General features: G+C 51.1%; 1 protein-coding gene across 13 annotated transcripts in view; it reads right to left on the bottom strand.

The window, feature by feature from the left end:
* TMPRSS9 (transmembrane serine protease 9) overlaps positions 1-27,561 on the bottom strand; it is a 64,900-nt gene that overhangs the window by 18,703 nt on the left and 18,636 nt on the right. For 3 of the 13 annotated variants that reach the window (XM_028839869.2, XM_077978935.1, XM_077978934.1), the window contains 7 exons: positions 16,776-16,942; positions 11,494-11,621; positions 8,170-8,237; positions 7,849-8,024; positions 5,527-5,568; positions 4,348-4,461; positions 2,122-2,293 (listed from right to left, as the gene is read on the bottom strand). In XM_028839869.2, coding sequence (XP_028695702.2) covers positions 2,122-2,293; positions 4,348-4,461; positions 5,527-5,568; positions 7,849-8,024; positions 8,170-8,237; positions 11,494-11,621; positions 16,776-16,917 — 842 coding nt within the window. In that variant the 5' untranslated portion in view covers positions 16,918-16,942. Of the gene's footprint in view, positions 1-2,121; positions 2,294-4,347; positions 4,487-5,526; positions 5,569-6,276; positions 6,474-7,848; positions 8,025-8,169; positions 8,238-11,493; positions 11,622-11,715; positions 11,981-15,587; positions 15,659-16,775; positions 16,951-24,623; positions 24,727-25,697; positions 25,868-27,561 lie in introns of those variants that run through there. The other 10 variants (XM_077978936.1, XM_077978939.1, XM_077978933.1 and 7 more) reach the window with 10 other exon arrangements.

Genomic DNA, 27,561 nt, shown 5'->3' with positions numbered 1-27,561 from the left:
AAACCTGGGAGGCGGAGCTTGCAGTGAGCTGAGATCTGGCCACTGCACTCCAGCCTGGGCAACAGAGCGAGACTCCATCTCAAAAAAAAAAAAAAAAGAGATGGAATCTTGCTCTATCTCCCAAGCTGGTGTGCAGTGTCGAGATCTCAGCTTACTGCAACCTCCGCCTCCCAAGTTCAAGTGATTCTCGTGCCTCAGCCTCCCAAGTAACTGGGATGACAGGTTTGATTTTTTTGTGTGTTTTTAGTAGAGACAGGGTTTCGCCATGTTGGCCAGGCTAGTCTCAAACTCCTGACCTCAAGTGATCTCCCTGCCTCAGCCTCCCAAAGTGCTGGGATTACAGTCATGAGTCACAAGCTCACTATAGCCTGGCCAAGCATCAACATTTTAAACAAAGGCAGGATCCGACAGAGTTGGGATTAGGGTGAGGGGAGCCAGCCATGAGCCTTGGGCACAAAATTTAAAGAGTTGCCAAAAATCTCAGCCATCAAGATAAATGATATCGAGCTGGGCACTGTGGCTCACACCTGTAATCCCAGCACTTTGGGAGGCGGAGACGGGCAGATCACTTGAGGCCAGGAGTTCGAGACCAGCCTGGCCGACATGGCAAAACCCCGTTTCTACTAAAAATACAAAAATTAGCCAGGCATGGTGGCAGGCGCCTGTAATCCCAGCTACTCAGGAGGCTGAGGCAGGAGAATTGCTTGATCCCGGGAGGCAGAGGTGGCAGTGAGCCAAGATTGCACCACTGCACTCCAGCCTGGGCGACAGAGTGAGCCTCTGTCTAAAAAAAAAAAAAGGCCGGGCGCAGTGGCTCACGCCTGTAATCCCAGCACTTTGGGAGGCCGAGGCGGGCGGATCACAAGGTCAGGAGATCGAGACCACGGTGAAACCCCGTCTCTACTAAAAATACAAAAAATTAGCCGGGCGCAGTTGTGGGCGCCTGTAGTCCCAGCTACTCAGGAGGCTGAGGCAGGAGAATGGCGTGAACCCGGGAGGCGGAGCTTGCAGTGAGCCGAGATCGCGCCACTGCACTCCAGCCTGGGCGACAGAGCGAGACTCCGTCTCAAAAAAAAAAAAAAAAAAAAAAAAAAAAAAAAGATAGTATCACAACACAACACAATATTTTAAAAAATCAAAGTGAATGCAAAAAATGTCCACAATGAGCAAAACATCAACCAAATGTCATTAGTTGCTGAGGAATGCCAAGTCAAAACCACAGGGAGATGCTGCTTCACGAAACCCACTGGGATGGCTACTCTCAAAAGAACAGCAAGTGGAGGATGTGGAGAAATTGCAACCCTTGTGCACCGTTGGTGGGAATGTGAAATGGTAGAGTCAGGCTGGGCACGCCTGTAATCCCAGCACGTTGGGAGGCCAAGGCAGGTGGATCACCTGAGGTCAGGAGTTTGAGACCAGCCTGGCCAACGTCGCAAAAACCCATCTCTACTGATTATACAAAAAAAAAAAAAAAAAAAAATTAGCCGGGCATGGTGGCACACATCTGTAGTTCCAGCTACTTGGGAGGCTGAGGCAAGAGAATCGCTTTATCCCATCCCAGGAGGTGGAGGTTGCAATGAGCTGAGATCACACCACTGCACTCCAGCCAGGGCAACAGACTGAGACTCTGTCTCAAAAGAAAAAATAAAATAAAGAGGCTGGGCACAATGGCTCACGCCTGTAATCCCAGCAGTTTGGGAGGCCAAGGTGGGTGAATCACGAGGTCAGATCAAGATCATCCTGGCCAAAACAGTGAAACCCCATCTCTACTAAAAATACAAAAAATTAGCCGGGCATGGTGGTGGGCGCCTGTAGTCCCAGCTACTCGGGAGGCTGAGGCAGGAGAATGGTGTGAACCCAGGAGGCGGAGCTTGCAGTGAGCTGAGATCACGCCACTGCACTCCAGTCTGGGTGACAGAGTAAGACTCCGTCTCAAAAAATAATAATAATAAAATAAAAAGAATGCACTCAGATTTGACAACGACAAAAGCAAGAAAGAAAGGAAAAGAAAAAATTACTTCCAAGGGCTCTAAGGAAATGCGAAGTGACACCCCCAGTGCTTCAGGGAAGGCAGGAGAAATACAGAGGGTTTGGGTTTGGTGCTTCGGGATGGAGGCTTACTCATTGAAGCAGTGAGCGGCAGATACCAGCCACCTGGCACTGATGATGGTGGCCCCACAGAAGTGCTCCTTGTTCTCTCGAAGGCTGGCTTGCCACGGAAACTCCCCCGGGGACGCTTCCACACCGCCCACGATCCTGCCGGCCATCCTCCAGGCAGGCTGCAAGCCACACTCTGCAAGACAGCAGGTCACCAGCCAGGACCCCACGAAGGTAGGACCTCACCCTGAACTCCCAGAACCTTCATCTCTGAGTCTCTTGTCTACAGTCCCTAGGTTCAAAGAGATGCTTGGGGGCCCCTCCTTGGCTTCCCTGACTCTTTTGGGGTCTCCTCATCCCTCCCTCTTCAGTTCCTCTGGCTGCCCCATCCTGGCACGTAGGTCAAGCATCCAAGGTCACGTGCACCAGTGAGTGACAGAGAAAGGTCTCTATCTTAGCTGTGGGGAAGGGGCGATGACCGCACGTACATGTTTGTATATGATATTGTGTCTCTGTGCTTATTTAGTCTACTTTTATGTCCTTCAGCAAAATTTTGTAATTCTATAATTATATATAATAATTATCGTCACAGGCATGGCACATTTGTAAGTTTAGTCTTTGATATTTCATTTGTTGTCGCTATTGATCATGAAAGGGATTTTTTCCTTTGTATCTTCTAGCCCATTATTACTGTATAAAGCAAAATCACAGCTTTTTTTTTTTTTTTAGATGGAGTTTTGCTCTGTACACCAGGCTGGAGTGCAATGGCATGATCTTGGCTCACTGCAATCTCCACCTCCCAGGTTCAAGGGATTCTCCTGCCTCAGCCTCCTGAGTAGCTGGGATTACAGGCACCTGCCACCATGCCTGGCTAATTTTTATATTTCTTGGTAGAGACGGGGTTTTGCCATGTGGGCCAGGCTGGTTTCAAACTCCTGACCTCAAGTGATCCACCCACCTTGGTCTCCCAAAGTGCTGGGATTACAGGCATGAGCCACCACACCTAGCCTTTATTATTATTATTATTATTATTATTATTATTATTATTATATTATTATTATTATTTTGAGACGGACTCTCGTTCTGTCACCCAGGCTGGAGTACAGTGGCGCAATCTCGGCTCACTGCAAGCTCGGCCTCCTGGGTTCACGCCATTCTCCTGCCTCGGCCTCCCAAGTAGCTGGGACTACAGGCACACACCACCACGCCTGTAATTTTTGTTGTAGTTTTTAGTAGAGACAGGGTTTCACCATGTTAGCTAGGATGGTCTCGATCTCCTGACCTTGTGATCCACCCACCTCGGCCTCCCAAAGAGCTGGGATCACAGGCATGAGCTGCCGTGCCTGGCCGGCCTTTATTTTGTATAGCTTTTTAGTCAATTTCTTGATTCATTTTATTTTATTCTTTCAGCTTCTCTCCTTCTGTTTGGATATTGATTTATTTTAGATAGACAATGATTTCAAATGAATTAAGCTTTTCCTCTTCCTTCCCAATACTTAAACTGCTGTCCCTACACCTTATTGCATGGGCTAGCATTGCTAGAAAAATGTTGGCTACTCTTCCAGCATTTTATTTTATTTATTTTTGAGACAGGGTCTCACTCTGTTATCCAGGCTGGATAGTGCAGTAGCGCAATCATAGCTTATCGCAGCCTCAATCTCCTGGGCTCAAGCGATCCTTCCACCTCAGCCTCCTGAGTTGCTGGGACCACAGGCACACACACCACACTGGCTAATTTTTTTTTTTTTAAGTAGAGATGGGGGTCTCACTATGTTGTCCAAGCTGGTCTCAAACTCTTGGCCTCAAGTGATCCTCCTGCCTTGGCCTCCCAAAGTGCTGGAATTACAGGTGTGAGCCACCATGCCCAGCTAATCTCTTCCAGCATTTTAACTGTCTCTTTCCATTGCTCAAATCCCTGTGGCCACATCCCACTACTTACAGGACAGAGCTCCAATTCCTGGTATTCAAGACTTCCCAGGCTTTGGCCAGAACCTCTGTTTTCAGCCTGATATCTTCTCCCTCCTCCCCCCAGGCTTCTCCCCATCACACACCTGCGCTTTTCCTTTTCTCTGCTGTTTGCTCACATTTCTCTCCATACCATGGGTGCCCCTTTCTGTTCTCTGCCCAGCCCCCGTAAATGCCAGGCCTGTGTGCCCGAGTGACATAAGCACAGTGACCAGAGACCAGAGCCAGCAGCTGACCCTGGAAAAGGAAAAGGGCCCAGAGACCAGGCCGGACAGGCAGACTGACCACAGTGCACCTCATCGGACCCATCGGAGCAGTCCTCCTGGTCGTCACACTCCGGGTTCACCTTGGTCACACACTGGCTGTTCTGGCAGGAAAAGGAGTTCCCTGGACAGTGGCCTGAGAACAAAAAAGAATGAACTTTCTGACCTCATGCTGCATCTCCTGGTTGCAGTAAGGCACCACTCTACACTTAGTACCCCCAGGGTATGGAAACACGGAAACTCACTCTCTCCTTTTTTTTCCTTTTCTTTTGTTTTTGTTTTTGAGATAGGTCTAGCTCTGTCACCCAAGCTGGAGTGCAGTGGTGCGATCACAGCTCACTGCAGCCTGTAACTCCAGGTTCAAGCAATCCTCCCGCCTTAGCCTCCTGAGTAGTTGGGACCACAGGTGCATGCCACCAGGCCAGTCTATTTATTTTATTTTATTTTATTTATTATTTTTTGAGATGTAGTTTCACTCTGTCACCCAGGCTGGAGTGCAGTGGCGCGATCTCAGTTCACCGCAGCCTCTATCTCCTGGGTTCAAGCGATCCTCCTTCCTCAGCCTCCCAAGTAGCTGAGAGTACAGGCAATATGCCACTATGCCCAGCTAATTTTTATTACTTTCTAAAAATAATTTTTAAAATTATTTTTGGCCTTTAATTTTTTTTTTTTTTTTTTTTTTTTTTTGAGATGGAGTCTCGCTCTGTTGCCCAGGCTGGAGTGCAGTGGTGCAATCTTGGCTCACTGCAACCTCTGCCTCCCGGGTTCACGCCATTCTCCTGCCTCAGCCTCCCTAGTAGCTGGGACTACAGGCGCCCGCCACCACGCCCGGTTAATTTTTTTTTTTGTATTTTTAGTAGAGATGGGGTTTCACTGCATTAGCCAGGATGGTCTCGATCTCCTGACCTTGTGATCCGCCCACCTCGGCCTCCCAAAGTGCTGAGATTACAGGTGTGAGCCACCGCGCCCGGCCTTAATTACTATTTTTGTAGAGATAGGGTCTCGCTATGTTGCCCAGGCTGGTCTCAAACTCCTGGCCTCAAGTGATCCTCCTGCCTCAGCCTCCCAAAGTGCTGGGATGACAGGTATGAGCCGCTGTGCCCGGCCTTGTTCCAGAGATTCTTTCACTTCCTTGAAAGGAATCTTAGGAAACCTCTGTCAGTAACTGCAATCAGAGAAAAGGCCAGAGAGAAGAACATACCTGATTTTAAGTCTCTTTCTGCCATGGGTCCCTTATGTCTTCCTGCAACAAAACAGAGAAGATAGAAGCTCATTGAATAAGCGGTAAAACCCCCTGAACACGTCCTATTGGCCGGGCGCGGTGGCTCACACCTGTCATCCCAGCACTTTGGGAGGCCGAGGCGGGCAGATCACTTGAGGTCAGGAGTTCAAGACCAGCCTGGCCAACATGGTGAAACCCCGTCTCTACTAAAAATACAAAAATTAGCTGGGTGTGGTGCCGGACATCTGTAATCCCAGGTACTCGGGAGGCTGAGGCAGGAGAATCACTTGAACCCAGGAGGCAGAGGTTGCAGTGAGTTGATATCACGCCACTGCACTCCAGCCTGGGCGACAGAGCAAGACTCCATCCGCCACTGCACTCCAGCCTGGGCGACAGAGCAAGACTCCATTAAAGAAAGAAAAGAAAAGAAAAGAAAAGAAAGGGGAGGGGAGGGGAGGGGGAGGGGAGGGGGAGGGGAGGGGAGGGGGGGAGGGGGAGGGGGAGGGGGAGGGGGAGGGGGAGGGGGAGGGGGAGGGGAGGGGAGGGGGAGGGGGAGGGGAGGGGAGGGAGAGGGGGAGGGGAGGGGGAGGGGAGGGGGGAGGGGAGGGGGAGGGGAGGGGGGAGGGGAGGGGGAGGGGGACGGGGAGGGGGAGGGGGACGGGGAGGGGGAGGGGAAAACGTCCTATTGCAGACAGGTGGTGGAGTAAAGTAAGCAGCTGCCCTGTCCACCCCAGAGTCACTTAAATTCTACCTTCAGAGAGGATGAAATCCACTTCAACACTGACTCTCAGTCTCACTAGCCCCATGGAGAGCACTCACTAGCCACAGGGCTCGGGCAGCCACCAAACTGCACAGGGCCTGGAACCTCCCTATCGCCAAGGGAAGTTCTGTGAACACTGCAGCAGAGGTTATTAAGGCCTCAACCAGCATGTTACGGTTGGTGGGGAGGGAACCATAAATGTCCTGAAACGTCAAGGTCAAGGTGACTAATCTTTTTTTTTTTTTTTTTTTTTTTTTTTTTTTTTAAAGACAGAGTCTCGTTCTGTCGCCCAGGCTGGAGTGCAGTGGTGCGATCTTGGCTCCCTGCAACCTCCGCCCCACCAGGTTCAAGCAATTCTCTTGCCTCAGACTCCCGAGTAGCTGGGATTACAAGCGCCTACCACTGCACCTGGCTAATTTTTGTATTTTTAGTAGAGATGGGGTTTTACCGTCTTGGCCAGGCTAGTCTTGAACTCCTGACCTTGTGATCCACCCGCCTCGGCCTCCCAAAGTGCTGGGATTACAGGCGTGAGCCACCGTGCCCGGCAACAAATGGTCTGAACTTGCATCTGACTCTCCAGTCATGACCTGCTGCACTGTACAATATTTTAGTTTTTAAAACCACTGCACTCCAACCTGGGCAACAGAGTGAGATCCTGTCTCAAAAAAAGAAAAAAAGAAAAGAAAAGATTTACACTCTCTTTACAGAACAAGATGGCTGACCCCTGGTCCACACCATTAAGGCAAAGGCAATGTCAGTTTTTTTTTTTTTTTTTTTTTTTTTTGAGACGGAGTCTCGCTCTGTCGCCCAGCCCAGGCTGGAGTGCAGTGGCGCGATCTCGGCTCACTGCAAGCTCCGCCTCCCGGGTTCACGCCATTCTCCTGCCTCATCTCGGCTCACTGCAAGCTCCGCCTCCCGGGTTCACGCCATTCTCCTGCCTCAGCCTCCCGAGTAGCTGGGACTACAGGCGCCCACAACCGCGCCCGGCTAATTTTTTGTAATTTTTTTTAGTAGAGACGGGGTTTCACCGTGGTCTCGATCTCCTGACCTTGTGATCCGCCCGCCTCGGCCTCCCAAAGTGCTGGGATTACAGGCGTGAGCCACCGCACCCGGCCAATGTCAGTTTTTACGTTTGTTTGTTTGCTTTTGAGACGAAGTTTCACCCTTTTTTCCCAGGTTGGAGAGCAATGGCACAATCTCGGCTCACTGCAACCTCCACCTCCCAGGTTCAAGCGATTCTCCTGCCTCAGGAGAATTCCGTGTAGCTGGGATGACAGGTCCACGCCACCATGCTCAACTAATCTTTGTATTTTTAGTAGAGATGGGGTTTCACCATATTGGCCAGTCTGGTCTCAACTCCTGACCTCAAGTGACCCGCCCGCCTTGGTTTCCCAAAGTGCTGGGATTACAGGCGTGAGCCACCGCGCCTGGCCAGTTTGTTTTCTTTTTATGGGAAGGGGTGATTATCAAAATGTATCTTGCAACACCTGCCCCCCTCCAGCCTCCTTGTGATGGGGTTTCGGTCTCGGCTGCCCACTCACCTGTGAGCTCGGCCGACACGATTGTGCCATAGGCAGCCAGGGAGATACCGCGCTCTCGCAGCCTTGCCTGGATCCCTCTCTGCAATAGCTCCTCCTCCAAGCCCAGGCTCAGCGTCTGGAGGGGTCGCAGCAGAAAGCGCAACCGGAAATGTACGAGGACACTGGAGTTCCCATCCCTACAGGTATGGAGGAGAGGCCCTTGGAGAGGGAGGGACTCCTCCCTGCTGGAATCTTCTAGAATTTTCCAGACTTTTCTGGAGTCCTCCAGAAACTCCCAGATGTCCACCAAGTTTCCGTCACCCAATGGAAGCTTCGACTCACCTGTAATTCAGCACCGTGCAACCCACGCAGCTTGCCTCTAACTCTGTCTTCTGAAAACTACTTACAAACTGCAATAGAAACAAGAACGGCAAATGTTGAGACCCACAGCATGGGCACCCTGGCACTGCAGCGGCCTGTTGCTGTTGCGGGGAGCTGGAGAAGGGGTTGGTTTCATGGGAAAGAGTTTCCTTTTATTTATTGTTTTAAATTTTAAAATTATTCACGCCTGTAATCCCAGCACTTTGGGAGGCCAAGAAGGGCAGATCACAAGGTCAGGAGTTTGACACCAGCCTGGCCAACATGGTGAAACTCCATCTCTACTAAAAATACAAAAAACTAGCCGGGCGAGGTGGCGGGCGCCTGTAGTCCCAGCTCCTCGGGAGGCTGAGGCAGGAGAATGGTGTGAACCCAGGAGGCGGAGCTTGCAGTGAGCCAAGATCGGGCCACTGCACTCCAGCCTGGGCAACAGAATAAGACTCCACCCCCCCCACAAAAAATTAAATTTTTATTTGTATGTATGTATGTATGTATGTATGTATGTATGTATTTGAGATGGAGTCTTTCTCTGTTGCCCAGACTGGAGTACAGTAGCGCAATCTCCACTCACCGCAACGTCCGTCTCCCAGGTCCAAGCGATTCTACTGCCTCAGCCTCCCAAGTAGCTGGGATTACAGGTGCCTGCCACCATGCCTAGTTAATTTTTTGTATTTTTAGTAAAAATGGGGTTTCACTATGTTGGCCAGGCTGGTCTCGAAGTCCTGACCTCATGATCCGCCTGCCTCGGCCTCCCACAGTGCTGGAATTACAGTTGTAAGCCACCACACCCAGACTTAAGTTTTATTTTTAATTTTTTTATTGTTGTTATTATTATTTTGAGACAGAGTCTTGCTCTGCCGCCTGGGGTGGAGTGCAATGGCACAATCTCGGCTCATTGCAACTTCTGTCTCCCAGATTCAAGCAATTCTCCTGCCTCAGCCTCCCAAGTAGCTGGGATTACAGGCACACACCACCATGCCCAGCTAATTTTTTGTGTTTTTTAGTAGAGACAGGGTTTCACTATGTTGGCCAGGCTGATCTTGAACTCCTGACCTCGTGATCCACCCACCTCGGCCTCCCAAATTGCTGGGGTTACAGGCGTGAGCCACTGTGCCCAGCCTGTTTTTTTTTTTTTTTTTTTTGAGACGGAGTCTCGCTTAGTCGCCCAGGCTGGAGTGCAGTGGCGCGATCTCGGCTCACTGCAGGCTCCGCCTCCCGGGTTCACGCCATTCTCCTGCCTCAGCCTCCCGAGTAGCTGGGACTACAGGCGCCTGCCGCCTCGCCCGGCTAATTTTTTGCATTTTTAGTAGAGACGGGGTTTCACAGTGTTAGCCAGGATGGTCTCGATCTCCTGACCTTGTGATCCGCCCGCCTCGGCCTCCCAAAGTGCTGGGATTACAGGCGTGAGCCACCGCGCCCGGCCATTTTTTTATTTATTATTTTTTGAGATGGAGTCTCGCTCTGTCACCCAGGCTGGAGTGCAATGGCACAATCTTGGCTCACTGCAACTTCCACCTCCTGGGCTCAAGCAATCCTCCCACCTCAGCCTCCCGAGTAGCTGGGATTACAGGCACACACCACCACACCTGGCTAATTTTTGTGTTTTGAGTAATGATGGGATTTTGCCATGTTGCTCAGGCTGGTCTCGAACTCCTGACCTCAGGTGATGCACCCGCCTCGGCCTCCCAAAGTGCTGGGATTACAAATGTGAGGCACCCACCATGCCTGCCTGGAGTGCTCTTTTTAATACACGATTGCTGATGTGGCCACACGTCTGTTTCTCTTAGAATAAAATGGAAAACTTTTTTTTTTTCCATTGAGATATAATTTGCTATGTCCTGTGTCTGAGCCTGGCTCCTTTTCCTGGCTGAGTCATATTCCAGTGTGTGAATGGTCACGCTGTTTCCCCATTCATCCGTTCATATCTGAGTTTCCACCATTACCTGTTATGAGCCATGCTGCTATGAACATCCACACACAAGTTTTCATGTGGACATACATTTTTTGTTTGGTTTGGGTTTATTTGAGACGGAGTCTCACTCTGTCACCCAGGTGGGAGTGCAGTGGTGCGATCTCGGCTCATGGCAATCTCCGCCTCCCAGGTTCAAGCAATTCTCCTGCCTCAGCCTCCCGAGTAGCTGGGATTACAGGCGTGCGCCACCACGCCTGGCTAATTTTTTATTTTTAGTAGAGATGGGGTTTCTCCCTGTTGGCCAGGCTGGTCTCAAATTCCTGCCCTCAGGTGATCCGCCTGCCTCGGCCTCCGAAAGTGCTGGGATGACAGGCATGAGCCACCGCGCCCGGCGTGCATCACCATTATTTTTTCCCTTTTCCTGCTTTCCAGGAATGCCTCATTTTACGTTCCTCCAGGCTGGGTGCAGTGGCTCACACCTGTCATCCCAGCACTTTGGGAGGCCAAGGAAGGTGAATCACTTGAGGTCAAGAGTTCAAGACAAGCCTGGCCAATATGGTGAAACCCCATCTCTAGTAAAAATACAAAATTAGCTAGGTTTGGTGGTGGGTGCCTGTAACCCTGGCTACTGAGGAGGCTGAGACAGGAGAATCGCTTGAACCCGGGAGGTGGAGGTGGCAGTGAACCAAGGTCGCACCACTGCACTTCAGCCTGGGCGACAGAGCGAGAGACTGTCTCAAAAAAATAAAATAAAATACATTCCCCCAGCTATGCATGAGGGCTGTGATTCCCCTTTAGAATAAAATATAAAACTCTAAATGTGGAGGGCCGGGCACGGTAGCTCACGCCTGTAATCCCAGCACTTTGGGAGGCCATGGTGGGAGGATCATTTGAGGTCAGGAGTTTCAAACCATCCTGGCCAAAATGATGAAACCCCGTGTCTACTAAAAATACAAAAATCAGCTGGACGTGGTGGTGCGCACCTGTAATCCCAGCTACCTGGGAGGCTGAGGCAGGAGAATCACTTGAACCTGGGCAGCAGGGGTTACAGTGAGCAGAGGTCACTCCACTGTACTCCAACCTGGGCGACAGAGTGAGACTCCATCTCAAAAAAAAAAAAAAACCTCTAAATGTGGCCTAAAATCAATCCTACGTGAGTCTGTCCTCAGTGGATACGGCTCTGTCTTGCAGGTATCTGCCTTGACCACCTGGCCTCGTCCTTTCCCCTCCCCCATGGCCTGGCCTCCCAGTCTCACAGCCTCCACCTCAGCCTCCTTGCCTCCGGCCTGCCTCCCTCCCACATGGAAAGCAGCTCCAGGTCAAAGCCCTGGCCATCCGCTTTTCCTCCCTGGCCCCCAAACACATACCACCCTCACCAGTGCCTCCAGGGTGGGCGTCAGTGTGCGGTGATAGTCCGAGGCCTCCTGCCGCAAACTGCTGGCCCATCGGATTCCCCGCAGTTCGGCCGTGTGGTCCACGTGGACGCCCTGTGTAGAGAGGAAGGCTGGGGACGAGACCAGGGGCCGTGAGAGAGCCCACCTTTGGGGGCTCAGGCCTCCACTGAGCTGCCGCCCGGGACCCGCCCTGTCTCTGCCCACACACCCTGGTGGTCACTCCCGACTTGCAGTGGGGTGGCCAACGCCCCTGTGGCTGCCCTGAATAGGTACTCACAGGGCTGTCCCTCAACTCCCAAAAGCATTCTGGTTTGGAGCTGAATTCTACAGCCATCCCCCCGGAGGTTCCCAGGTACAGTACAAGGTGGGTGAGAGCCAGGTGAGCCCCAGACGCCCCCGCGTTTTCCTCGAAGGCAGGAAGAGGTCCTGCTTATGCCTGTCTCCCATGTAGTGCCTGGCCCAGGATCTGAGCTGACTTCAGGGAGTAACCGCTGGAATGGCATCAGGAGATGGTGAAATGACAGACACCACCTCCTGCTGCAGGGACATGAGCACAGCCAGAGGCCATCAGGACTGTCCGGCCACAGGCCCATGAGGTCATCTTTAGAAACCACTGGTTTGTTTGTTTTGAGACAGAGTTTTGCTCTTGTTGCCCAGGCTGGAGTGCAGTGGTGCCATCTCAGCTCACCGCAACCTCCGCCTCCTGGGTTCAAGTGATTCTCCTGCCTCAGCCTCCCGACTAGTGCCTGGGACTACAGGCGCCCACCACCACGCCCAGCTAATTTTTGTATTTTTAGTAGAGACGGGGTTTCTCCATGTTGGTCAGGCTGGTCTTGAACTCCTGACCTCAGATGATCCGCCAGCCTTGGCTTCTCAAAGTGCTGGGATTACAGGCGTGAGCCACTGCGCCCAACCGTGTTTGTTTTGAGATAGGGTCTTGCTCTGTCGCCCAGGCTGGAGTGCAGTGGTGTGATCTCGGCTCACTGCAGCCTCTGTCTCCCGGGTTCAAGCGATCCTCCTGCCTCAGCCTCCTGAGTAGCTGGGATTACAGGCGTGCACCACTGCACCTGGCTAGTTTTTTTGCATTTTTAGTAGAGACTGGGTTTCACCATGTTGGCCAGGCTGGTCTGGAATTCCTGACCTCAGGGGATCCGCCCACCTCAGCCTCACAAAGTGCTGAGATTACAGGTGTGAGCCACTGCACCCAGCCTTAATTTTTGTATTTTTAGTAGAGATGAGGTTTCTCCATGTTGGCCAGGCTGGTCTGGAACTCCTAACCTCAGGTGATCTGCCTTCCTCGGCCTCCCAAAGTGCTAGGATGACAGGCGGTAGCCCCTGCGCCTGGCAGAAAGCACTGGGTTTTAGCTGTTGCCTATGTTGTGCCCAAAATACCAAGTATAGCAAAAATAATGTCATAAAAAAATTCCTATGCTGAGTCAAGCAGCAGAAAAAATTCTAAATAAAAACTACGAGAGCAACCACAGAAACCATGAGAGCACGAGTTTTGGTCAAAAATACGTTAAAACTACCAGAAGTGCACACCAGCCAAATAAAAAAAAAAATGGCCATAATTACAACATTTAAAAGATGCAAATAGCAACCACGTGATCTGTGAAAGCTGGGGCCCACTTCCGATTATCCTAAATGGATAGATATGCTAGATGGCTATTTACATAGTCATATATTCAGTAGATAGAATATTCTGAACCAATTCTAAAAACAGTATGCTTTCTCGTTCAAGAAACTAAAAATAAAGAAACACGAGCACCCTGGTGGGTGGACTGAATTGCCCCGCCTCTGTGTCCCAACCTCACTCTGTAAGTCTTCACTCTGAAACAACTGCAGATTCAGGAAGTTGCAGAAATAGTTCAGAATGTCCCCCGCTCTCCACTCAGCCTCTCCTGACATCTCCAGCTAAAACGGTGAGCTGTTCGGGAAGGGCTGAATTCTCATTTTTATTTTTTAAAATGTCTTATTTCTTTGAGACAGGGTCTCTATTGTTCGGGCTTCAGTGCGGTGGTGCAATCACAGCTCACAGCAGCCTCGACCTCCTGGTCTCAGGTGATCCTCCTGCCTCAGCCTCCCAAGTAGCTGGGACCACAGGCGCCCGCCATCTGCCTAGTTGGCTGGCTTGCTTTCTCTCTCTCTCTCTCTCTCTGTGTGTCTTTCTCTTTCTTGACAGAGTCTCACTCTGTTGCCAGGCTGGAGTGCAATGGCATGATCTTGGCTCACTGCATCCTCCGTCTCCCGGGTTCAAGCGATTCCCCTGCCTCCGCCTCCTGAGTAGCTGGGATTACAGGCGCATGCCACCACGCCCGGCTAATTTTTTTTGTATTTTAGTAGAGACAGGGTTTCACCATCTTGGCCAGCATGGTCTTGATCTCCTGACCTCATGATCTGCCCGCCTCAGCCTCCCAGAGTGCTGGGATTACAGGCGTGAGCCACCGTGCTTGGCCCTTTTTTTTTTTTTTAAATACAGGGTCTCACTCTGTTGCCCAGGCTAAAGTGCAGTGGCACGATCTTGGCTCACTGCAACCTCCACTTCCTGGGTTCAAGCAATTCTCCAGCCTCAGCTTCCCGAGTAGCTGGTATTTGAGGCGCGTGCCACTACGCCCAGCTGATTTTTGTATTTTTAGTAGAGACGGGGTTTCACCATATTGGCCAGGCTGGTCTCGAACTTCTGACCTCGTGATCTGCCCACCTCAGGCTCCCAAAGTGGTAGGATTACAGGTGTGAGCCACCGCGCCTGGCCCTGGCTAATTTTTTGTATTTTTTGTAGAGACAGGGTTTCGCCATGTTGCCCAGGTTGATCTGGAACTCCTGGGCTCAAGCAATCCTCCCGTTTCAGCTTCCCAGAGTCCTGGGATTACAGGTGTGAGCCACTACACCTGGCATCATTTTCTTTTTCTCTCTCATTTATTTATTTATTTTTATTTTTTGAGATGGTGTTTTTCTCTTATTGCCCAGGTTGGAGTGCAATGGCGCCATCTCAGCTCACTGCAACCTCTGCTTCCCGGGTTCAAGTGATTCTCCTGCCTCAGCCTCCCAAGTTGCTGGGATTACTGGTGCCCACCACCACGCCTGGCAAATTTTTTGGATTTTTAGTAAAAACGGGGTTTCACCATGTTGGCCAGGCTGGTCTCCAACTCCTGACCTCATGTGATCCACCTGCCTCGGCCTCCCAAAGTGCTGGGATTACAGGCGTGAGACACCGTGGCCGGCTATTTTTTATTTTTTTATCAGAGTGTCACTCTGTCTGCCAAGCTGGAGTGCAGTGGTGTGATCATAGCTCACTGCAGGCTCAAACTGCTGGGCTCAAGCAATCCTCTCTCCTCAGTCTCCTGAGTAGCAGGGACTACAGGCACGTACAACCACTCATTTTCATTTAAAACATTTTAAAATTTTAATTTTAAATACTTCTCGTTTTTATTATTTAATTTTTTTGTGGAGACAGGGTCTCGCTATGTTGCCCAGGCTGCTCTTGGACTCCTGGGCTCAGGTGATCCTCCTGCTTCAGCCTCCCAGAGTGCTGGGATTACAGCTGTGAGACACCACACCCGGCCTTAAGTGGTTCTTAAAAGACTTCCAGCACTGGCCAACATGGCAAAACCCTGTCTCTACTAAAAATACAAAAATCACCTGGGCACGGTGGCGCGTACCTGTAATCTCAGCTACCTGGGAGGCTGAGGCAGGAGAATTGCTTGAACCCGGGTGGTGGAAGTTGCGGTGAGCTGAGATAGTGCCATTGCACTCCGTCACGCCTGGGAGACAGAGAATGAGACTCCATCTCAAAACAAAACCAGACGAAACAAAAGACTTCCTGTGATTTCAGGGGGATCCTGATGGGAATTATATCTATCCGTTTTTCCCAAAACGTATTTGTTAGAATGTAGATGAGAAACTCTGCCCTGACCCTGCCTCTTACTAGTGTGAGGACGAACACACGCACACACATCTATGCACACATAGATACACACGCAGACACACACATGCATGCACACACAAACGCATGCCGATGAACACGTGTGCACCGTGCACACCCTCATGCACACCCTCATGCACACACAAATACTCACAGGAGGAACCCAAATTATATTGCACTTGGTACCCATGGCCACTAGAGGGCCTCAGTCAAACGTGTCTGGCTCTGGGAGTTTAAGAAGTTCCACAAATATTAAAAAAAAAAAAAAAATTAGGAGGATTCTCAAAGGATCTCCAACTTACTATTTTGCCACACAAGAGCATTTCTCCACAAATTACTGTTTATTATAATCATTTAAATGTTAAAACTTTTTTTTTTTTAAGCTAGAGTTGCTCTGTCACACAGGCTGAAATGCAAGGGCATGATCTTGGCTCACTGCAACCTCTGCCTTCTGGGTTCAAGCAATTCTCCTGCCTCAGCCTCCCAAGTAGCTGGGATTACAGGCATGTACCACCATGCCCAGCTATTTATTTTCCTCCCCTCCCCTCCCGTCCTCTCTCTCTCTCTCTTTCTCTTTTTTTTTTTTTTTGTATTTTTAGTAGAGATGGGGTTTCACCATGTTGGTCAGGCTGGTCTCGAACTCCTGACCTCATGACCTGCTCATCTCGGCCTCCCAAAATGTTGAGATTACAGGTGTGAGCCACTGCGCCTGGCCTTATTTTTTATTATTATTTTTTGAGATAAGGTCTCACTCTCACCCAGGCTGGAGTGCAGTGGTGCGATCTCAGCTCACTGAAACCGCTGCCTCCCAGGTTCAAGTGATTCTCCTGCCTCAGCCTCCTGAGCAGCTGGGACTACAGGCGCCACCATGCCTGGGTAATTTTTTGTATTTTCTGTAGAGGCAGGGCTTTATCATGTTGCCCAGACTGGTCTCAAACTCCTGGGCTCCGATGGTCCTTCCGCCTCAGCCTCCCAAAGTGCTGGGATTACAGGCGGGAGCCACCACGCCCAACCTAATTGCTTAGTTTTATAAAAATCCTTTTGGGTATTTTGCTGATTTGCCAAAATTTAAAACAAGATCATTTCCCTGTCTGTGTTTCTCTGTCATCCCAGCTGTGAAAACTTCCTTTGGGAGCTTCTTTAGTTGGGAAAACTGACGCACGCAGGAACTCACCCGCTCCACTCCCTGCCCACCCGCCTGACCTAGGGCAGCTTTCATTTCCACGCCTAGACACTGCCCTTTGATTCTAAGATGGTCATGGAGACACCATCAGGTCACTTCCTGGTGACTTTGCACACGTCCCCTTGTTTTGTGAACCCAGCCAATCCCATAGTCACTTACCCAAAAGGACTCCCAGGGTGAGGATGACAAGGCTGGTGGCCACCACACCAATGGTGGTCACTCGACAACATGCAGCGTCCGGAGTGGGGATTTCCTTGGTTGTCCTGGGCACGAGGTGTACGTCAGCCACAGTAGACTCCATGGCTCAGAGACATGCAGACAGTAAGCTGGATGCCACACAGCAAGACAGAAACATGGGGTCAGAGGCTGAAGGTACTTCTCTTCCCATAAGCAAGGGTTGCAACTATGCCCTTAAAAATGGCCGGGCACGGTGGCTTACGCCTGTAATCCCAGCACTTTGGGAGGCTGAGGTGGGCGGATCATTTGAGGTCAGGAATTCCAGACCAGCCCGGCCAACATGGTGAAACCCCATCTCTACTAAAAATACAAAATTAGCCAGGCATGTTGGTGCACGCCAGTAATCCCAGTTACTTGGGAGGCTGAGGCAGGAGAATCGCTTGAACCCGGGAGGCAAAGGTTGCAGTGAGCTGAGAGTGCGCCACTGCACTCCAGCCTGGTGACAAAGCGAGACTGTCTCAAAAAAACAAAAAGGTGGAAAGTGACTGCTGGCTGGGCCGCTGTGTGAGGGTGAGGGGTTCCCGTAGGTCACTGGGGTCCATTGTTAGAAAGAGTAAGTCTGAGGTTCCCATAGCTGCTGTAAAAAAGGACCCCACACTTGGGGCCTTAGAGGAACACTGAGTTATTGGCCAGGCATGGTGGCTCACACCTGTAATCCTAGCATTTGAGCATTTGAGACCAGCCTGGGCAATATAGTGAGACCCCATCTCCACAGAAAACAAACAAAAATTAGCCAGATGTGGTGGCTCACGCCTGTAATCCTAGCAACTCAGGAGGCTAAGGCAGGAGGATTGCTTGAGCCCAAGAGGTGGAGGCTGCAGTGAGCTGTGGTCACGCCACTGTACTCCAGCCTGGGTGACAGAGCCAGACCCTGTCTCAAAAAATTTAAAAATGGAATAGATTTATTATCTCACAGTTCTGAAAGTCAGAAGCCTGAGATCCATCTTACAGGGCTCATCATCAAGCTGTGGGCAGGCCTGGGCCCTCCTGGGGACTTGGGAGAATCCATTTCCCACCTTTCCCAGCGTCCAGAGGCTCAGGGCCCCTTCCTCCCCCTTCACAGCCACAGTGCAGCCTCTTCCAGTCTCTCTCTGACTCTCACCCTCCTGCCTCTTTTTTTTTTTTTTTTTTTTTGAGACAAAGTCTTTCTCTGCTGCCCAGGCTGGAGTGCAGTGGTGTGATCACAGCTCACTGCAGCCTCCACTTCCTGTGCTCAAGCCATCCTCCCACTTCAGCCTCCTAGTAGCTGGGACCACATGTGTGTGCCACTACGCCCAGCTAATTTTTTTTTTTTATAGAGAGGGAGTCTTCCTATGTTGCCCAAGCTGGTCTCAAACTCCTGACCCCACGCGATCCTCCCATCTCAGCCGCCCAAAGCGCTGGGATTACAGGGGTGAGCCACCGCGCCCAGCCTGAGTGCCATCTTTCGAAGGGAGGAGAATCAAAGAATTTGTGACCACAGACTCTTTTTCTGTCACACTCATCACAACTCCTGTTGGCTCAGTGTTCAAAACAGATTCCTAATCCAGTCATTCCTCACCATCTGTGCAGCTACGGCTCTGGACAGGCCACCAGCACAGGTCACCAGCATCCCCTCTGCAGCGACTGGCCTCTTTCCTCCCTCCCTTGCCCCTCTGTGAGCCGGTCACAGCAGTTAAGTTGCCTTTGAAATGTTCGTCAGATTACATCATCCCTGGCCACACACACATTAAATCCTTCCAGCAGCCCAAAACCCAGAGTTCTGCTCCTGACTTTCACACATCATCCCTGATTTTTTTTTTTTTTTTTTTTAAGAGAGAGACAGTCTCTCTGTTGCCCAGACTGGAGTGCTGTGGTATGATCTTGGCTCACTGCAACTTCAAATGTCCAGGCTTAAGCGATCCTCCTACCTCAGCTTCCCGTAGCTGGGACCACAGGTATGTGCCACCACGCCAGCCTCATTTTCTTTTTTTTTTTTTTTTTTTTTTTTTTTTTTGAGACGGAGTCTCACGCTGTTGCCCAGGCTGGAGTGCAGTGGCGCGATCTCGGCTCACTGCAAGCTCCGCCTCCCGGGTTCCCGCCATTCTCCTGCCTCAGCCTCCCGAGTAGCTGGGACTACAGGCGCCCGCCACCGCGCCCGGCTAATTTTTTGTATTTTTAGTAGAAACGGGGTTTCACTGTGGTCTCGATCTCCTGACCTTGTGATCCGCCCGCCTCGGCCTCCCAAAGTGCTGGGATTACAGGCTTGAGCCACCACGCCCGGCCGCCAGCCTCATTTTTCTATCTCTCTCTCTCTATCGAGATGGAGTCTCGCTCTTGTCACCCAGGCTGCTGTGCAGTGGCACAATCTCGGCTCGCTGCAACCTCTGCCTCCCGGGTTCAAGCGATTCTCCTGCCTCAGCCTCCCCAATAGCTGGGATTACAGGTGCCCAGTACCACGCTCAGCTAATTTTTATATTTTTAGTACAGACGGGGTTTCGCCATGTTGGCCAGGCTGGTCTTGAACTCCTGACCTCAGGTGATCCACCCTCCTCGGCCTCCCAAAGTGCTGGGATTACAGGCGTGAGCCACCGTGCCCAGTCCCACTTTTCTATTTTTTGTAGAGAGGGGATCTTGCTATGTTGCCCGGGCTGGTTTTGAACTCCCGACCTCAGGCAACCTTCCCTCCTTGGCCTCCCAAAGTGCTGGGACCACAGGTGTGCCGTGCAGTGTCACGATCTCGGCTCACTACAACCTCCACCTCTCAGGTTCAAGTGATTCTCATGCCTCAGTCTCCCAAGTAGCTGGGACCACAGGCGCATGCCATCATACCTGGATAATTTTTGTATTTTTAGTAGAGACAGGGTTTCACCATATTGGAAAGGCTGGTCTCAAACTGCTGGCCTCCTGCCTTGGCCTCCCAAAGTGCTGGGATGATAGGCGTGAGCCACGGCGCCCAGCCGGCAGTAACTATTTTCATACTCACAAGGCAGTTAGGACTGTGTCCCTTAACTCTGCCATTATCACACTGAAGCAGCCAACCACATGTAAAGAATTAGACACAACTATGTTCCCGTCACACTTTATGGACACTAAAATTCAAATCCTGGCTGGGCGCGGTGGCTCACGCCTGTAATCCCATCTCTTTGGGAGGCCGCGGCAGGATAATTGCTTGAGTCCAGGAGTTTGAGACCAGCCTGGGCAACATAGCAAGACCCCATGTCGACAGAAAATAAAAATTAAATTAGCCGGGCGTGGTGGGGCGCGTATCTGTGATCCCAGCTACTCAGGAGGCTGAGGTGGGAGGACTGCTTGAGCCCAGGAGGTTGAGGCTGCAAGGACCTGTGGTCACACCACGGCACTCCAGGCTGGGTGACAGAGCAACACCCAGTCTCCAGTAATAATAATAAAATGCAAAAATAATTCTTAGATTGGTGGGCTGTATGAAAACGGGGGAAGGACCAGATCTGGCTCTGGTCCACAGGATGTCGCTTCCTGACCCCTGGAATAGATATCTAATCTTTTTTATTGTTTATTTTTTAGACACAAGGTCTGAGCTCTGTCACTCAGGCTGGAGTGCAGTGGTGTGATCATAGCTCACTGCAGCCTTGACCTCCCAGGCTCAAACGATCCTCCTGCCTTAGACTCCAGAGTAGCTGGGCCCACAGGTGTGCCACCACATCTGGTTAATTTTTTTTTTTCTTTGTAGAGACGGGGTCTCACTATGTTGTCCAGTCTGACCTTGAACTCCTGGCCTCCAGTGATCCTCCTGCCTCGGCCTCTAGGTGTGAGCCACTGAACCCGGCTACCTCTCTGGTGTTTATAATCATTTGCCAATCGCCATTCTGGGCAATCTCCCACTGATGGGTTATCACTAAGGCTTTGAAATGTAAGAGGATTTACAAACATGAGTCCCAGAACACGGCCAGATGGCAGCCGTGTGCAACGGCGACACCATGACCTTCGTCTGTGCTCCTGCCGCTTTCAGTCTCGTTGGAGCAGGGGATTCACCCAGGGTTTCCACGAGAAACTACCTCTGTGTCGCATGGATCCCTAAGCAGAACTGGGCAGCTGCTGGCCCCTGAGGGATGTAACGGGACACCTGGGGCAGGTAGATTCCATCGGGAGCACCGGGATCCCACCTCCTGGGATTCATGCCCTCTGTGACCCCTTTTCATCAAGGGATGGGCCAAGGTAGCCACAGTGGCCTCAGGTAATCTGCCCGCCTCGGCCTCCCGAAGCGCTGGGATTATAGGATTACAGGTATGGGCCACCACACCTGGCCTTTTCTTTTCTTAGGCTGGAGTGCAGTGGCACGATCTCAGCTCACTACAACTTCTGCCTCCCGGGTTCAAGCAGTTCTCCTGCCTCAGCCTCCTGAGTAGCTGGGATTACAGGTGCCCGACACCACGCCCGGCTAATTTTTTTGTTTTTTTGTTTGTTTATGTTTTTGAGATGGAGTCTCGCTCTGTCACCCAGGCTGGAGTGCAGTAGCGTGATCTCGGCTTACTGCAAGCTCCGCCTCCCGGGTTCACGCCATTCTCCTGCCTCAGCCTCCCGAGTAGCTGGGACTACAGGCGCCCACCACCACACCCGGCTCATTTTTTGTATTTTTAGAAGAGATGGGGTTTCACCGTGTTAGCCAGGATGGTCTCGATCTCCTGACCTCGTGATCCGCCTGCCTCGGCCTCCCAAAGTGCTGGGATTACAGGCATGAGTCACCGCACCCGGCCACGCCCAGCTAATTTTTGTACTTTCAGTAGAAATGGGGTTTCGCCATGTTGGCCAGGGTGGTTTCGAGCTCCTGACCCCAGGTGATCCACCCACCTCTGCCTCCCAAAGTGCTGGGATTACAGGCGGGAGCCACCACACCTGGTTCCCTAGCTTACATTCTTTTATGCTCGTGAGACCCCAACAGACCTTAACCTCAAACTCTGCATGTTCTCAGCCTGCGGGGATGCCTTTCTCTCCAAAGGGGTGAATCACCTCCACATTTTCTGCAAAGGTGGATCTCATTGCCTCCCCTCCGCCTCAGCTCCCCTGGGTGTCCGCTGCGTGGGTGGAGAATGATTCTTGCCTGGCCTCCAACACACTTTTCCCCATTAGGAACCCACAGAAGGCCGGGCGCGGTGGCTCAAGCCTGTAATCCCAGCACTTTGGGAGGCCAAGACGGGCGGATCACGAGGTCAGGAGATCGAGACCATCCTGGCTAACACGGTGAAACCCCGTCTCTACTAAAAATTACAAAAAACTAGCCGGGCAAGGTGGCGGCGCCTGTAGTCCCAGCTACTCGGGAGGCTGAGGCAGGAGAATGGCGTGAACCTGGGAGGCGGAGCTTGCAGTGAGCTGAGATCCCGCCACTGCACTCCAGCCTGGGCGACAGAGCAAGACTCCGTCTCAAAAAAAAAAAAAAGAAAAAAAAAAAAAAAGTAACCCACAGAAAAGGAAGCTGGGGGAACAATGCCATTCTGTTTCCCCGGGTGGGGTCCCCTGGACGTGCCCACGTGGCCAAGGGCTTCTCTGGAGGGAAAGGAGCTGTTCTGGACGCCTGTGGGGATGAAAACCAGGCCTAGGCGGGCAGATGAGATACAGAACATCCCATGGAGCTTGAGTTTCAGATAATCAAACATCCTTTTGTAGCCTAAGTGTGTCCCTGGGACGGTTAACTCTATGCGATACCTTGGCCTGGCTTTGGTTGGTTGGTCAAACATTATTCTAGCTGTTGCTGTGAAGGTAAGTTTTAGATACAATTAACATCTATTTATTTATTTTTATTGTTTTGAGACGGGGGGTTCTCACTCTGTCACCCAGGCTGGAGTGCAGTGGTGTGACCACAGCTCACTGCAGCCTCGACCTCCTGGGCTCAAGCGATCCTCCCACCTCAGCCTCCGGAGTAGCTGGAATATGGATGTGTACCACTACAGCAGCTAAGTTAAAAAATTTCTTTGTAGAATCAGGGTGCAGTGGCTCACGCCTATAATCCCAGCACCTTGGGAGGCTGAGATGGGAGGATCACTGGAGCCCAGAGCTCAAGACCAGCCTGGGTCACGTAGGGAGACCCGGTCCGTAAGAAAATTTTTTAAATAATAATTTTTTTTTTTTAGCGATGGGGTCTTGCTATGTTGCCCAGGCTGGTCTGGAACTACTGGCTTCAAGCCATCCTCCTGCCTCAGCCTCTCAAAGTGCCGGGATTATGGGTGTGAACCACTGCATCCAGCCCAATTAACTTTTTTTTTTTTTTTTTTTTTTTAAGACAGATTCTTGCTCTGTCGCAGGCTGGAGTGCAGTGGCACAATCTCAGCTCATTGCAACCTCGGCCTCCCAGGTTCAAGCAATTCTCCTGCCTCAGCTTCCCAAGTAGCTGGAATTACAGGTGCCTGCCACCATGCCTGGCTAATTTTTGTATTTTTGGTAGAGATGAGGTTTCACCATGTTGGCCAGGCTGGTCTGGAATTCCTGACCTTAGGCGATCCTCCTGCCTCGGCCTCCCAAAGTTCTAGGATTAGAGGCATGAGCCACGGTACCTCACCCAATTAACATTTAAATCAGTAGATATTGAATAAAGCAGTAATGTGGTGGGCCTCACCCAATCAGTTGAAGGCCTTAAGAGACTGAGGTTCCCCAGGAGGAGGGAAATCTGCCTCCAGATGGCCTTTGGGCTTGAGACTGCAGCATCGGCTCTTCCCAGGGTCTCCAGCCTGCCCTGCAGATTCCAGACCTGCAGCCCCTCGGTGGTGTGAGCCAAATCCTTAAAATAAATCTCAATCTGTGTGTGCATGTGTGTGTATGTGTATGCATGTGTGCATCTGTGTGTGCATGTGTTTGTGTGTGCATGTGTGGGTCTGTGTGTGTGCATCTGTGTGTGTGTGCATCTGTGTGTGTGTGCATGTGTGGGTCTATATCTCTGTGTGTGTGCACGTGTGTCTGCGTCTGTATATGTGTATGTGTGCATCTGTGTGTGCATGTGTGCGCACATGTGTCTGTGTATGTGTACATCTGTATATGTGTGTTCATCTGTGTTTGTGTGTGCATGTGTGGGTCTGTGAGTGCGTCTGTGTGTGCATGTGTGCGTTTGTGTGTGCATGTGTGGGTCTGTATCTCTGTGTGTGTGCATGTGTGTCTGCATCTGTATATGTGTATGTGTGCATCTGTGTGTGTGTGTGCATGTGTGTGTGTGTGTGCACATGTGTCTGTGTGTGTGTACATCTGTATATGTGTGTTCATCTGTGTTTGTGCATGTGTGGCTCTGTGAGTGCGTCTGTGTGTGCATGTGTGCGTTTGTGTGTGCATGTGTGGGTCTGTGTGTGCATGTGTGGATGTGTGCGTCTGTATATGTGTGTGCATCTATGTGTGTGCATGTGTGGGTCTGAGTGCATCTGTGTGTGCATGTGTGCGTTTGTGTGCGTGCATGTGTGCATCTGTGTGTATGTGCATGTGTGGGTGTGTGTGCATGTGTGGGGTCTGTATCTGTGTATGTGCATGTGTGTGCGTGTGTGTGCATGTGTGCATCTGTGTGCATGTACGCATCTGTGTGTATGTGTCTGTGTATCCACTCATTTGGTCCTGTCTCTCTGGAGAATTCTGTCCCTAATCTGTATTTTAGTATGTCTCTCTCGTGCGAAATTTGGGACATTCTCCTACTAAAAAAATGTTTTGGCTGGGCACGGTGGCTCACGCTTGTAATCCCAGCACTTTGAGAGGCCAAGGTGGGCAGATCCCCTGACATCAGGAGTTTGAGACTAGCCTGGCCAACATGGTGAAACCCCCTCTCTACCAAAACTACAAAAATTAGCTGGGCGTGTTGACACATGCCTGTAATTCCAGCTTCTTGGGAGGATGAGGCAGGAAAATCACTTGAACCCCAGAGGCAGAGGTTGCAGTGAACACTCCAACCTGGGCGACACAGAGTGAGACCCTGTTTAAAAAAAAAAAATGTTTTGGTTGTTAATCTGAAATTCTGGCTGGGTGCTGTGGCTCATGCCTGTTATCCCAACACTCTGGGAGGCTGAGGTAGGTGGATCACCTGAGGTCAGGAGTTCGAGACCAGCCTGACCAACGGTGAAACCCCATCTCTAGTAACCCCATCTCTACTAAAAATACAAAATTAGCCGGGCGTGGTGGCACATGCCTGTAATCCCAGCTACTCAGGAGGCTGAGGCAGGAGAATCGCTTGAACCCGGGAGTAGGAGGTTGCGGTGAGCTGAGATCATGCCATTGCACTCCAGCCTGAGCAAAAAGAGCAAAACTCCATCTAAAAAAATAATAATAATACAAAAATTAGCCAGGCATGATGTTGCACACCTGTAGTCCCAGCTACACGGGAGCCCGAGACAGGTCAGTCTCTTGAAGCTGAGAGGCAGAGGTTGCAGTGAGCCGAGATTGCGCCACTGCACTCAATCCTGGGTGACAGAGCGAGACTCCATCTCAAAATAATGAATGAATGAATAAATACATGTCTGAAATTCTAATGTCTCCGAGGGTGCTGAATGTTTTACTGTTGAGTCTGGCAACCCTATGCTGGGGCCCAGCCAGAATCTTCCCTCCTCAGGGGAACGTGTCCCTCTGGGAAGGGCCACTCCATGCCTGGCCGCCACCATCCAGAGCCAATGAGAAAGGAGAGATGTACCGGGATTGATGGGGAGTGAGGTAGGGGCGGCGGGGATCGAGGCAGGGGCGGCGGGGATCGAGGCAGGGGCGGCGGGGATCGAGGCAGGGGCAGTGGAGAGAGAGGCAGGGGCGGTGGAGAGAGAGGCAGGGGCAGTGGGGAGCGAGGCAGGGGTGGTGGGGAGCGAGGCAGGGGCGGTGGGGAGTGAGGCAGGGGTAGCATGGAGAGGGGCAGGGGTGGCAGGGAGTGAGGCCGCACCACACTTTCCCGTTTACTCTTACACTTGAGTTGAACGGCCTTCAGAGGAGCCAGAGAATCTCCAAGAATCACTTGATGGATGGTTTAGAAACAAAAGACACCAAGATTCCCTTCTGTGATTCGAGCTGGAAAAGGCACATTTAGAGCATGATCTCACTCCCCAACACACACACACCCACACACTGTGTTCATTCAACCCCAGCTGCCTCTGCTGACCCTGCCCCGCGGGTTTTCTGAGGATTCCTGTGTTCTCTAAATGGTCTTGTCATCACCATCATTGGCTCACAGAAAGGACTCCACGGCTATTTAGCATCAAATATAGAAGGGCCATTCATTTCGGTCTCCATCCAGCCAACCTTTACGATGGGCCAGGTCTGGCTGCGTTGTACCCTGAATGAGACAGATACGATTCTCTGAGCTCAGAGAGTTTACATCTGAGTGGAAGAGGCCCAGATCCATTAACATGATGCTCCAAGGATGGCTCAAAACTAGAAGCACAACCAGGAACTTTGAATCTGTGTACAGGGGTCTTTGATTTAGACAGGCGGTCAGGGGACGGTTTTCCGAGAGAGTGATGAGTTATCCAAGTTCGGAAGGATAAATAGGAATTGAGTAAGCATCCCGTGGAAGGAACAGATTCTACATAGCAGGGATAAAGTATCTAGAATCCCTGTGGCAGGAGCAAAGAAGTCAAGACTAATGTAGAGAAAGTGTATTAGCCAGCTATTGCTGTGTAACAAATCAGCACAAACTTAGCAGCTGCCAACAACATGCACTTGTTACCTCCTCATTTCCTGGGGTCAGGATTCTGACAGGGTTTAGCTGGGCCTTCTGCTCAGGGTCTCATGAGGCTGCAACCCAGGTGTTAGCTGGGCTGCATTCTCATCTGAGGCTCGACTGGGGAAGAATCCACTGTTTTTTTTTGTTTTGTTTTGTTTTGTTTTTGGTGGAGTCTTGCTCTGTCACCCAGGCTGGACTGCGGTGGCATAACCTTGGCTCACTGCAACCTCTGCTTCTCAGGTTCAAGCAATTCTGCTGCCTCAGCCTCCCCAGTAGCTGGGATTACAGGCACACGCCACCATGCCTGGCTAATTTTTTCTTTTCTTTTTTTTTTTTTTAAGTAGAGACAGGGTTTTGTCATGTTGACCAGGCTAGTCTTGAACTCCAGACCTCAAATGATCCACCCACCTTGGCCTCCCAAAGTCCTGAGATTACAGGCATGAGCCACTTCACCTGGCTTTTTTTTTTTTTTTTTTTGATAGGGTTTCACTCTGTGGCCCAGGCTAGAGTGCAGTGGCACAATTGTAGCTCATTGCAGCCTCGAATTCTTGGGCTTAAATGATCCTCTTCCGTCAGTCTCATGACTCTCTGCATGATTCTCCCACTAAGTGGGAGCTGAGAGCATAAACAGTCATACAACTACTCCAGCAAGGTCCAAAATGGCAGCCACTGGCCCCATATGGCTATTAAAACTAAAGTTAATTACAACCGGCCAGGTGCAGTGGCTCATGCCTGTAATCCAGCACCATGGGAGGCTGAGGCACTATGGGAGGCTGAGCACTATGGGAGTTCGAGACCAGCCTGGGCAACATAGTAAGATCCTATCTCTATAAAAAAATAGAAAAATTAGCTGGGCATGGTGGCATGCTCCTGTAGTTCCAGCTACTCAGGAGGCTGAGGATCTGTGAGCCAAGGAGGTTGAGAATGCAGTGAGGCATGATTGTGCCACTGCACTTGAGATGGGCAAGAGAAAAAAAGAGAGAGAGAGAGAGAAAAGAAAGAGAAAGAAGGAGGGAAGAGTTTAGGGAACATCAGGGCCTAGTGTGGGGCAGGGTGTAGGAGAACTGTGAGAGGGGAGGCAGGAAGGCCCAACAGCCCCATCAGAAG

This window comes from Macaca mulatta, chromosome 19 (genome assembly GCF_049350105.2).
Source record: "Macaca mulatta isolate MMU2019108-1 chromosome 19, T2T-MMU8v2.0, whole genome shotgun sequence".
Classification (NCBI taxonomy): domain Eukaryota; kingdom Metazoa; phylum Chordata; class Mammalia; order Primates; family Cercopithecidae; genus Macaca; species Macaca mulatta.
This window is presented reverse-complemented; position numbering and strand designations above follow the sequence as displayed.